Consider the following 13961-nt stretch of genomic DNA (forward strand, 5'->3'; position numbering starts at 1 on the left):
TCCTCCACCCGCTTTCTACACGTGGAGCCATCGAGTTGTGCTGATTCTTCAGAGACCGTTTCCCTTATTCAAATTTATGAAGCGAATAGGCGAACAGCTGTAGAACTTCAGGGATAAAAAAGACAAATAAGAAGAAGAAGACGAATAATAATAATAATAAGACGACGACGACAAAGAAGAAGACGACGAAGAAGAAGACGACGACGACAAAGAAGAAGAAGAAGACGAAGAAGAAGAAGAAGAAGAAGACGACGACGAAGACCCGTTTGTCAGTAAGTTGTGCACGTGTTTTACTGTCTGTATCCCTCATCAAAACCAATGAAGTGGATAACTGAGCAGCTGGGTATGGACACTTTCTCTTATTGAAATTCATGAAGCGAATAGGCGAATAGCTGTAGAACTTAAGGGATAAAAAAGACAAAGAAGAAGAAGAAGAAGACGAATAATAAGACGACGACGACGACTACGATAAAGAAGAAGAAGAAGAAGAAGAAGAAGACGAAGAAGAAGACGAAGAAGAAGAAGAGACCCATTTGCCAGTAAGTTCTGCAAGTGTTTTACTGTCTGTATCCCTCATCAAAACCAATGAAGTGGATAACTGAAGAAGAAGAAGAAGAAGAAGAAGAAGAAGAAGAAGAAGAAGACGAATACCCGTTTGCCAGTGTATTCTGCACGTGTTTTACTGTCTGTATCCCTCATCAAGACCAATGAAGTGGATAACTGTGCAGATGGATATGGACACTTTTTAACTGTAAGTTCTACTGTCGTTGTGACAATTAATGCCGAATGGAACACACGCGGATTTGTCAGAGACAATTTTTATGACTCCCGCAGTCTGCTAAAGAAATGAAAGAATGAAAATGAAACAATGGAAACAAAGAGCATAAACTGACAACTCAGTGCTGAGACTGAAACTATCATTCACAGGAACATACGACTGAGACTATTATTTACAGAAACAATACACGCAAATATAAAAAAGAGCCACCATATCATGTTTTGTATATGGAGAAAGCATGGAGAACATTGTGATGAACATGAGTTGCATGTAAGTATATTGTCATTTGAATGTCGACCTTAATCATAGTAAAAGCGCTCATTTTCTTTAAATGAAATAATATGTTAAAACAATGATCTATAAAAAGGTTCAATACAATGCAAAACAAAATATATGAATGTAACGCAAGGCAAAGGGTACACATAATAAAATCAAATCTTTGATGGTTGTTCTTGAATCCAAATCAAGGCAAACCAAATCAAGACGATCATTTTATGTCTAGGAAATGCCACACAAAAATCTTTATAATTATTGCAACAGGTATCAACAGATCAGATCATTCCAGCAGCTGAACCGATTCAAATATGGTAAATTGAAAACGCCTCTGTAAACACTGAAACCGACTAGAATTTAAATTGAAAGCACCATCAACAACAAAAACAACCACCCAAAATAGTGCTTTTGTTCTTTCGCCTAACTTTATGATTAGTACGGACTTGTGTCGTCTTTGTTTAAAAAATGGAAACTGAGAAAACAGCCAAACTCAGTTGTTTACAAAATACGAGAGCAGTTCAGTTTTTTTTCCTTCTTATTCATACTCATCTATTTCATACAAAATAAGGTCATCATACCTACCTTTTCTAAACTGAAAGCACCATCAACAACAAAAACCGAAAACTGATTTTGTTCATTCGCCTAACTTCTAGTACAGTATGGACTTTCATCGTTTTCGTTTTTCGTTTAAAAACAAATGTTTTATTTATTTAAAAAAATCATTTTGGCAACTGAGAAAGCAACCAACCTCAGTAAATTACAGGACTATGAGGGCAGTTCAAATTCTTGCTCTTCTCATTAATACACATCTACTTCAGGTTATTATGCCTTTTTTTTTCTCAAACAAGGTGCAGTAAGTTGTATTGTATTCCAACTTGGTTGGTTCCGATTCGGTTCGGTTTGGACGGGTTCGGTTAGAAAGGATGGCGAATACACATGATAACAAAAAGACAGTCAGTCTTGCTACGTGTTAGTGGTGTTCCGAATGTGTTAAGCTAGTTGTGTGTGCTAGCTCCGAAGAAGCACGCACAATACATGGTGTCAGAAGTTAGTAATGGCTGAAGCACATATCGCAAGAACGCCAGACGCTCTGCTCGTCAGCGGCGGAAATCCCAGTTTAGCTTGGCAAAAGTGGCGACAGAAATTCGAGATATTTCTACAGGCAACTGGAGCGTCAACAAAGCCAGACATTGTCAAGGTAGGACTGCTCTTAAACCATATTGGTGACGACGGGCTCGAGATTTTTTCGAACTTTGTTTTCCTTGACGCCAGAGTAGATCCAGCTGACGCTGATAACCAGTTACCGGCAGAAAGCAAGACGGATTATGACGTCGTCATACGGAAGTTCGACGAACACTTTCTCAGACGTGACCCGCAGTTGATGTTACGGCAACAGTTCTGGTACTCTCTACATCGAGAACCCGGACAGTCGTTTGACTCGTGGCTACGTACAGTCAAAGAAAAAGCAAAAGCATGCAAGTTTGACAATGTCAGTGAAATGATAAGGGACAAACTAGTCTTCGCATGCAGAGATGACTCATCAAAACTGAAGCTATATGATATAGGGGCAGAACTAACATTGGATAAGACTATCCAGATTCTTTCAGTGCGAGAGATGACAAAGCAAGAGCTTGCTGAATCCAAGACTGCCAGTATTGAGGCACTTTCCACCAAAACCGGCGACCGGCGACATGGGGGAGAAAGACGAGACCCCAAATATCAGAACCAGAGAAGCAGCCTGCCTTCAGGTGATTCTATGGCCAGTGGCAATTGTGGCTACTGCAATAGAAGACATCCTGCTGGAAAGAAGAACTGTCCTGCAGCCAAGAGCCGCTGCAAGAAGTGTAGCAAGATGGGCCATTTTGCCACCGTGTGCAGAAGTGCAGCATCAGTTCGTGAAGTTTCTCAAGACCCAGCTGACCAAGCAGGGGAAGACAGCCATTTTATTGGAGGCGTGAACGACAAGTCAGTGCCATCGACCAGCCTGGGGTGGCACATCAAACTCAAGGTTGGATCGCAAGAGCTTACCTGGTGTATCGACACTGGAGCTGAAGTTTCTGTGATGCCGGACCACATCTACAAGCCAGCCTTTGGGACTCTACACCAAGCTGACCGCACTCTTCTTGGACCTGGTGACCAGCGTCTCAGTGTCAAAGGCTTTGCTTACATCAGGCTCCACCACGGCCGAACAAGCATTCAAGAGAAGGTGTATGTCGTCAAAAGCTCCAAACTGCTGTTGGGTATGCCTGCCATTCAGAAGCTCGGATTGATTCACGACATTCCCGGTGCATTCTCAGTACGTGCCATTCGAACGCTGAAAGCCAATCAGCAATCTCCCAAGACACAAGATCAGATCAACTTCACATCTTCCGAGGACATAAAGCGACGTTACCCCAAGCTGTTCACTGGCTTAGGCAAACTGGAGGGTGAGCAGAACATTGAGGTGGAGGACAATGCTAAGCCCTTCTCTCAGTCCGTACCCAGACGTATCCCAGTTCCGTTGCTCAAGAAGGTGGAGGTAGAGCTGAACAAAATGACTGATAATGGTGTCATCGAACCAGTTAGTATGCCTACTGACTGGTGCAGTCCCATTGTTGTGGTGCCGAAGGCTAATGGTGACGTCAGAATCTGCGTGGATCTGACAAAACTGAACCAGAGTGTGAAGAGAGAAGTGTACGCCATGCCATCAGTAGAGGAGACGCTGAGCAAGATCTCCGAGGGCAAAGTCTTCTCAAAGCTTGACGCCAACTCCGGGTTCCACCAGATCCAGCTGAATGAAGAAAGCTCCAAGCTTACAACGTTCATAACGCCATTTGGACGCTACAAGTTCAAGCGTTTACCGTACGGCATATCATCGGCGCCCGAATACTTCCAGAAGATGATGGACAACATCCTCCAGGGCCTGGATGGAGTGCTGTGCCATATGGATGACATTCTTGTCTTTGGCAAGGATAAGGCGGACCATGACCTCAAGCTCAAGAACGTCCTTGACAGGCTGTTACAGGCCGGCCTCACGTTGAACTCTGACAAATTCGAGTTTGGCAAAACAACGCTCGAATACCTAGGCCAGGTGATCGATGCAGAGGGCGTGAGGAAGGATCCCACAAAGGTGAAGGCTATTGTGGACATGCAGGAACCACAGAATGTGTCAGATGTCAGAAGATTCCTGGGTATGGTGAACCAACTTATGAAGTTCGTGCCCAATCTGGCTGAGAAGTCGAAGCCTCTGAGAGAGCTCTTACACAAGGATGTTACATGGACCTGGGGACAGGATCAGCAGTCTGCCTTCGACTCTCTCAAGAAAGACCTAGCATCACCAGAGACACTTGCGCTGTACAACCCAGATCGTGAGACCGTTGTTTCTGCTGATTCCAGTAGCTTCGGACTTGGGGCGGTACTCCTGCAACGCCAAGGCAATGGGGTGCTTCATCCTGTCGCCTATGCAAGTCGATCACTGACGGAGACCGAGAGGCGGTACGCCCAAATCGAGAAGGAAGCACTAGCCATCACCTGGAGCCTTGAACACTGGTCCCACCTACTCATCGGCATGACATTCCGTGTGGAGACAGACCACAAACCTCTCATCCCCCTCTTTTCGTCAAAACTGATTGATGAACTCCCTGTTCGCATCCAGCGCTTCAGGATGAGGCTGATGAGGTATACCTTCAACATCATCCATGTTCCGGGCAAACATCTGTACACTGCTGATGCGCTCTCCCGAGCACCGTTGTCAACGACCGAGACGGCGGACATCGATCTGACCTACCAGGCGGAGGCATACGTCAATGCTGTCCTACTAACCCTGCCAGCTTCAGACAGGAGGCTGGATGAGATCAGGTCAGAGCTCCAGAAAGACGACACACTTCGGGTAGTCATGCATCATGTGCAGAATGGGTGGCCCAACAATAACACTCTGAATCGTCCAGTCAAGACCTACCTGAACGAACAGGGCAACCTCTCTGTTCATGACGGCCTCTTACTGCGAGGCAAAAGACTGGTGATTCCCGCATCTCTCCGACAAGACGTTCTACGTCATCTCCATGATGGACATCAAGGAGTCAACAAGACGAAGGAGAACGCAGCAAACTGTGTGTGGTGGCCTGGCCTTTCTCAAGACATTGACCTCATGGTGAAAACCTGCCCTGAGTGCGCCAAGAACAGAAAGGCCAGAGTGGAACCAATGAAGGGGACGCAGTTTCCGGAGCGGCCCTGGTCCAGGATCGCAGCTGACTTTTTTCAGCATAATGGTAAACTCTTCCTCCTTGCCATTGACTACTACTCCAGAGACGTGGAGATTACACTTGTGTCCAACAAAGTGACGACTGCAGAGACTGTATCCCGCATGAAGAAGGTCTTCAGTCGCCATGGCATCCCAGACACCCTTGTCACAGATAACGGGCCCCAGTTCAGCAGCGAGGAATTCGCAAGGTTTGCCCAATCCTGGGGGTTTGAACATGTGACCTCTTCCCCTCACTACCCCCAAGCCAATGGTGAGATTGAGCGTGCCGTTCAGACCATCAAGAATCTCATCAAGAAGTGTGGTGATGAGTACCTTGGGCTACTCATGTACCGCAACACACCCTTGGCCAATGGTTTTTCCCCTGCCCAACTGAGTATGGGACGCAGACTCAAAACCCGTGTCCCATGTCACCCCGATACCCTCCTACCCCAGACCCCTGACAACTACATCCTGAAGAGGAGGGAGAAGCAGTATCGTGAGGACATGGCAACTAACTATGACAGACGGCATCGGGTAGTCGAACCAGAAGATCTGACACCCGGTGATGCTGTTTGGATTCCTGACCAGAGGAAAGGAGGCACTGTGATCAGACTCCACGAGGCTCCTAGAAGCCTCATCATCCAGACCTCCGATGGTGGCCTCCTGAGGCGAAACCGGCAGATGACACGGAAACTGTACCCATCCGTGCCCACTACAGAAGGTGCCTCTTCCACCTCCTGTGCACCTCCCAACTTGGGTGCATTCTCCGATGCAGCCGAGATGACGCCTGCTGACCCGAAGATGTCTGCTGCCACGAAGACGCCTGCTGACCTGAAGACGTCGGCAGCCCCGAAGACTCCGGCAGCCCCGAAGACGCCTGCAGACGAGAAGACGCCTGCAGCCCAGAGGACGCTGGCACGCCTGCCAACGACTGGGAGCCTGGAGCCAGAACCAGCTGCAGCCCAGACATCCGAGCCGAGACGATCGTCAAGACCGAGGAAGCCGACCCAAAGACTGATTGAACAGTGAAGAACAAACAATTCTTTCGCAATATTCGGCTTCGTTTCGATTAACTTCGGTTATGAAAGAATGTCCATTGAAAAAAAAAAAAAAAGGAGATGTATTGTATTCCAACTTGGTTGGTTCCGATTCGGTTCGGTTTGGACGGGTTCGGTTAGAAAGGATGGCGAATACACATGATAACAAAAAGACAGTCAGTCTTGCTACGTGTTAGTGGTGTTCCGAATGTGTTAAGCTAGTTGTGTGTGCTAGCTCCGAAGAAGCACGCACAATACATAAGTGAAAGCAGCTGTCATGAATATGACCTCAAAGCAGTACTCACATCAAAGGAACGTTCTGGGCGTCAGTCTAATAAACCTTTATGAACTCTTCGTTCCGAAGAAGTCTGTGTTGTCTTCTTGTCAAAAGTGACGTCTTGATCGACAGGCCTACGCACTGAGGGAAAAATAAAAGAAAACCCTTTTAATTTCTAGTTATCCCACAACGAAGATAGGTATGTGTGACCACCTGCATGAGTTAACTTTTCCATCCTGGAAAAGTCGTCAGGCTCGTCTATACAAGTATGTAAATCTCTCTCCCTCTCTCTCTCTATATATATAAAGATACTAACATTCAGAGAGAGAGAGAGAGAGAGAGAGAGAGAGAGAGAGAGAGAGAGAAAGTACTGTACAAGTCAACAACTGGTCACCGATCAACAGCACACACAAAATGCTACAAGATCAGCTCCGTTGAAAAGTCCCAAGCATGGTGTACGACTGTCTCAATCGAACGGAAAATCGAAACGCCCACACTAACAGCGCTTGAAAGTTGTACAAGGCAGTTCCAAATGATGCCCTTCCCTTTTGTGCGTGAACAGGTTGGGCAGTGAAAGATACAGTCATTGTCTATTTTGCTAGAAAGAGAGAGGGGGGGAGAGAGAGCGAGCGAGCAAGCGAGAGAGAGAGAGAGAGGCAGTCATTGTCTATTTTGAGGGAAGAGGAAAAGAGAGAGGCAGTCACTGTCCATTTTGCAAGAGGGATAGACAGAAGGGGGAGGGAGATAGACGGGTGGGGGCGGAGGGGGTAGGAGAGAGGTGGTGTAGGGGAGAGGGGTGGAAGTAGATTAGTTGATGTCAGTTATGTACACTTCTCTACCCAACATATGATCATCAAGACGGGCAGCGAAAGAAGAATGGCATGGATGGTGGTTCTCTATCTACGCCGCTTCTTGGAAGCCACAAGAGGGTCCGTGTCTGAAGACCCTGGCTCCTGGTCATAGGACTGGTTGGCCTCTCCATACGACATGTTCTCAGCGACGAAATTGGTCACACCCGTGTCATAGAAGTCCTCCATTGCTCCGTACCGAGGGCGCTGATTGCCCGGGCCAGGTCTTGGATCTTCGTACCGTCCGTCAGGGACTTCCCAGTAACCTGTCGCTCTCTGGTGGGTCGCCGCGTGTGCAGACTGCTTCCTGTAGGTGGTGTGGTGATCGCCACTGGGTCTCCACTGGCCGGGAGGTGATTGATGACGAAGACCCTGTCCTGACGCGTTCATGGCGGCGGGGCCGGAGGAGCGAAACGACAGGTCAGGCAGGCGGGAGGGCAGGGTCTGGTCCCGCGGGGTGGACCCTGAGCCGCGACTGGACGGGTTAACCACGTGGAGGCCTGACCCGCTGTCAGCGTCTGATGCCGATGTCTGCATCCTCTGCGGGTTCGTGCGGGGGTGTGCCTGTCTTTCTGCCGAGCCGTGGGAAACACCTGCCGCCTCGGCTCTGACTTGCGAGGTCTGGCTCCCTCTGGACGTGCAAGACGTGCCCAGGTCGCAGGCTGAATGGAAGTGCTGTGTGCTTGATCTGGAGGTGTTTGGTGACGGATGGGCAGACGATCCCTCTCGTGAAACGTATCGCACGACTGACGGCCGACTCCGTGATTCTGTGGACTCTGGACCTTTCAGAAGATCGGGTTTGGATTCTTCTTTGTTGGAGTCTTCCCTGGGATGCCGCCTGGTGCCTATCACGATAGGCAAACTCAGGACCAGTGTTGGGAGACTGTTGTCAGTTGATTTGATCTCCACCTGCAACAGAGCGAGACGAACCAATTATCATGACGAAGAAACCCGGATGTGAAGTCTGGGTCAGCTTTCGTTTTGTCACTGTCTGATTTGACTGTCAGCTGGTGTTTCCTGGTCACTTACTGTCTGATTGTTGGAAACATAGTCAGGGCACTCACTGGAACTGTGATGCTGTTTTACTAAAAAAAATAAATCCCAGTGATGACCCTTATTGCAGATTTAATGCAGACCGTTACATACATGAGTTTGGTTCTGAAACTATGATTTGAGTGTGGATTCAGCTTACATTCCTTGTGCCTGACTGACGATAAAAATGTAAACGTGTTCAATGCAGCTACTAAATAATGGCAGAAAGACTGGCTTGAGTCTTAGCGTATCCCTTTCCCACCTAATTATTGTCTGTCTCTTCATCTCTCTCCTCTGTCTCCTCTAGTGTGCGCATGCGCATGTGCGTGTGTGTGTGTGTGTGTGTGTGTGTGTATGTGTGTGTGTGTGTTTCTGTTGCACAGAAAGTGCGGAAGAGACTAAATAGTTATTGCCTCCATGTGTATCTATGATACAGCCTTTGAGTCTTGGCCTGAACATGCTGTCTTGTGTATGACATACTCATGTGGATGACATATTTTTTACTCTTGATACTGGCGCATAGTACGTGTAGAAAAAAAACAAAAAACAAAAACAAAACAAAACAAAACAAAAAACCCCAACAACAACGAAACAAACAAAAACAAACAAACGAACAAAACAAAAATACAACAACAACAGCAAATTTAAAACAATTATGAAAGTAAACTTCAAAGCTGAATTTTTTTTTCTGTAGGCTGACGAGACCCTGACTCGGATCTTCACCTGGACGCGGTACTGGATGCTGAGGACAGAGTTGAACATGACGCCGGATAGGGGAGTGAACTCCGGGATCTCCACCTCCAGTTTCCTGTGCACTCGAGCGTCACTCTTTTCTGAGATCGAGGTGGACTGAGAACTCGTGATGTTAGTGGTCGTGTCCTTGTCTCTGTACTTTATGGTCTGAAACCAGTACGTGATTTCCGTTTTCAATATCGAAGCATTAGCTTTGTAAGTTTTTATCACATACCAAAGCCTCTGAAGCGGAAGTACGTTTCTTGGAAGAAAGCTCTAGAAAATATATTGATGATGATGATAATAATGATGATGATGATGATAATAATAGTAATAATGATAATAATAGCAACAACAATAACAACATTAATAATGATAATGACGATAAGAATAATGATAATAACAATAATAACAATCATCATCATCATCATCATCATTATTATCATTATCATTTATATAGCCCTGAATCTTTTGCTGATACAAACCACAGCGTTTTCTCACCATTAACATTATAATTACATTATACAGGATGTAGATGAGAGTAGTTTCTGTGCTGTGGTCAGCACAATAAGTTACATAACTGTTTCATGACAGCTTTTTTCTAAAAGACTGAACAAAAAAGGAAGATTAGAAATAGGTCAACAGTTTTTGAGAAAGTTTGGGTCAATGCTGGGTTTGTTCATAGAAGGCCGGATGACTGCAGTCTTGACAAGAGAGGCAAGGCCTTCGAGACTCACTTGTGACACACACTTAAACAAATAATAACAATTAAAAAAAATCGTTAAAATGTGTTCTGTATTTGTTATTACGATCATTCAAAGCTTCGCGTTATATAAAAAAAGGCATGAAAGCAGATTCGAACTATGCATGTTCGGGTCGACAGTAAGTGGTTTTATACAAAGCGCTAACGTGGTCCTATCAATGACGTTCAAAAATTATTATTTGAGCATGTTCTTTTAGCGTAATAAATCGACTACGGTAATCAAAGTGATAACGCCGTTTAAATCATGTTACTCTGGTATGTCACGGGCATTTAAGAATTTCTTTCAAGTCTGAGGTGAAGGAGACGTTCCCATCGCCTCAAACAAACTTCAATAAGTGGCCGTTTTCTCTAAATCTGCAGAGATCCGTGTTTGAGAAAGTAAGACACCGTCCATTCAATTTCTCTTTTATGTTCATTCTAGTTAATTCAGTATTCATTTTAAAACATTCACATGCAGTAAAGAATTCGATGATTATCAAAATCTTCAGATATTCTTTTAATTCGTCAGTCAAGAAGACGTTACCACTGCGCCAGACACACCGCAACATATCTTGCCAAAGTCTGCACAGACCAGTCTGGACAAGGCTGACCGAAACTCAGTCGATTCAATTTTTTTATATGTTCATTCCAGTTAATTCAGTGTCCACTTTAGAATATTCACATGCAGTAAACACGTAAATAGTGTAGTTAGTGTCACTGTATGTGTTCTGCCCAGAATTGTTACTTCTTTTCCTTTAATTGTGAACGAGTAAAACGAGGTCATGGCGTCTTCTATCAGACATAGCCTACGTTCCGGCAACTGGGAAGGGGTAATATAGTGTTTTCGGAATCCAGAACGTGCCTCAACGAAATAAACCGTTAATGAATCGGAAATACGACTAAATTCGGGAGACGTACAACTTATTATTAGTATGACTGTGAAGATTTTTTCCTACTATGTTTAAGCCAAATTTGTTATTGAAAAAGTATTACCAGAGAAAATAGCAATGTTAAATTTTACCACGGACACACAGACAGACATACACATACACCTAGCCCACCCCCTCACACACACACAACCAAACACCGGGTTATAGCATTGACTTACTTTGTTTACACAAGTGAGTAAAACACGGATGAGACAGCTCCAGTAAAATGAAATGAGCTGACAAAATTTGGTGATTGTGAGGAAAAGCTGTTGGCCACAATGGGAAAAGACAGGAGGTATTGTGGGATCAGTCTAACATATATTTTACTGTCATTTCTTTTAGGATATCAATAATTTCTGTCTCGGTCATAAATCCTTGACATCCTAAAACAGGGTAACCAATAGCACCAGGAAAATATCGTATCAAGCCCTGTGCGGAAGAAGAAGACGAAGTCCACTCACTCTTTCCAGAGTTGCAGTAGCAGAGTGGGTCTTGGTACTGGACATTCTGGCAAGGTCCAGCAAGACGGGGATCTTGTCTTTGGTCTGCCAGCCAAAGGAAGGAAGGTGGGCTGACGCCAGGATATCAAGACCCTGTCCGAACTGGGCGTCCACTGCTGCCACCTTACCAATGTCCATCTAACAAGAACAACATAAAAACAGCAACCAACCATGCGTAACTGATAATTATGCGCTGCTCGGACATACAATTAAAACACAAGAACAACAACAGCAACAAAAAACCCCAAAAAACCCAAAGCAATGCCTCGGCTACGCGAGCTAAAAATTAATGCTCAGAAACAAACATCTTGGGTCAAGACACTGATTTGCTAAACTTGAAGGAAATTCAGTTCAGTTCAAAAGTCTTAATTATCTACTTCCAGCAGTTAAAACAGAAAGTCTGTCTTTGATTCATTCAAACACCAGTCAGCAGATAACTGTGCAAAATGAAAGTAAACGAGTGAGAACGAGTTACGCCTTTCCCTGATTTCCACGCACACATCGATTATGGTGTAAAAGGAAAACATTCAGTAATAACATATAACAGTCAAAGACAGATGTGAAATAAAAAGTGAATAAATGAAGAACTCGCACATCCTTCCTTGACTGCTGTGTAAAGTTCAATCATCACATGAAACGACTTCAATACTTACGATTTTTAAAACATAAGTTTTGATCCACAAAACGAAGAAGTGTCATATCAGATATATGTATATTTCTTTTAAGTAAAATGAATATTTATCAGTATTATAGAATTCATGATTAAAAATTATTCACCTGGAAGGATGAAGCGAGTTTATGACTGATACAGATACAGCGAGAGAGAGGGTGAGAGAGAGAGAGTGATGTTCAAACGACCCAAACTATAAGCACAATTATAGTGAGATAGACCTGCTTGCATGCACGCACACACGCACACACACGCACACACACACTCACGCATATAACCACAGACAGACACCAGCCGGCCACAGACACACACACACACACACACACACACTTACACACACACATACACATGTAAACAGACACAGACACACAGAGACACACACACACACACATCACACATATAGACACATGCACAGATACAGACACACACAAATACACACACACACTCACGCACATAGACACAGACAGACAGACACACACACACCTACACACACTCACGCACATAGACAAGGACAGACAGACAGACAGACACACACACACACACAATTACACACACATACACACAGAAACAAACACACACACATACACAGCAACTCACAGAAACACACACACACACACACAAACAAACACACACACACACACATACATCGAGAAACACACACACACACACAAACATACACACACATACATCGAGAAACACACACACACACACACCGAGAAACACACACACTGAGAAACACACACACACACACACACACACACACACACACACTCACAAACACACACACACATACATCGAGAAACACACACACACACACACACACACACACACACACACACACACACACACACACACACAACATCCTTCACAAACCTTAGAAAACGGGTCTCCAGACAGGTCCATCACAGCCAGCACAGTCACACCAGTGGCAGCATCCCGTTTCATGGAACCGAACCATCCCCGCTTGGAGGACAACTCCAAGGTGTAAGCGATGTCCAGGACCCTTCTGTTGTCCTGGTCACTGGATGGCAGCAGGTCAGGTGGCAGTTCTGCTTTGAACCTGAACACCTCCGGTTTGTTCACTTGAGTGAGTGACACGTCATTCTGAACGGTGGCTCTTCCATCTATCAGAGGATGACAGGAAACAATAAAACCTCAACAAACAACAACACAACAACAAAACAACAGCAATACTTATTACACTGACAAGCTAGCCTCTCCTTCCATGTCTGCTATGAAGAGACATGTAATTTCGAACATATGAAGAGATTTCGAACCTTTTTGTTCAATGTGAACCATGGCACCGGAAGGATGACGCGCAAAGATGTGATTGGCTGGCCAGCGTTCATCTGCCATGACAGGTTTGGCTATGTGGGTTAGCATTTCCAATGAAGATGAATTACAGCCTTTAATTTTGGAAGAAAAAAAACCAAAAAAACCCAAACAAACCAAAAACACAACACCTAAGACTTTCTTTGATGTGTAGTTCTAAAATACCAGACTGAAACTGAAAATGCCAATACGCTTTCGGTTGTGGACATATAGAACTGAACTACGATTTTTTCGCTCAGTCATTTGTTTTTTTTTTTTAAATGACGCAAAGAACATACACATCTGTGTGATTTATTTTCATAATTGTAATGGAGCTTTCTTCACATTTCTGCTTATGAAAAGCGATCAATCCATGCAGTTGAAAAGATACAACCAACTCCTCTTTTTGAAATTTCAGCATAAGAAGTGAAAGATCTATTCCCTTTGAACTAAAATCAGTAATCTTTCACACACTAAGATCTTATTTGTTCGCATCACAACAGACAACCACTGTTCAAACCTCAATCGAATACAGACTCATTTTTTAGAATTAAACTAGTCGGTGTGGTATCATCAGAAAAACTGACAATTAACACAGATGGATGAATAGATA

At 44.6% G+C, this 13961-nt stretch overlaps 1 protein-coding gene across 1 annotated transcript in view; it reads right to left on the minus strand.

Moving 5' to 3' along the window:
• Positions 1–6857: 6857 nt before the first annotated feature.
• The window catches only part of LOC143282004 (uncharacterized), a 16641-nt gene continuing 9537 nt past the window's right edge, over positions 6858–13961 (minus strand). The window contains exons 3-6 of the mRNA XM_076587393.1: positions 12911–13161; positions 11329–11505; positions 9188–9364; positions 6858–8341 (exon numbers count right to left, since the gene is read on the minus strand). Coding sequence (XP_076443508.1) covers positions 7481–8341; positions 9188–9364; positions 11329–11505; positions 12911–13161 — 1466 coding nt within the window. The 3' untranslated portion in view covers positions 6858–7480. The remainder of the gene's footprint in view (positions 8342–9187; positions 9365–11328; positions 11506–12910; positions 13162–13961) is intronic.

Source organism: Babylonia areolata, chromosome 5, assembly GCF_041734735.1.
Source record: "Babylonia areolata isolate BAREFJ2019XMU chromosome 5, ASM4173473v1, whole genome shotgun sequence".
NCBI lineage: Eukaryota > Metazoa > Mollusca > Gastropoda > Neogastropoda > Buccinidae > Babylonia > Babylonia areolata.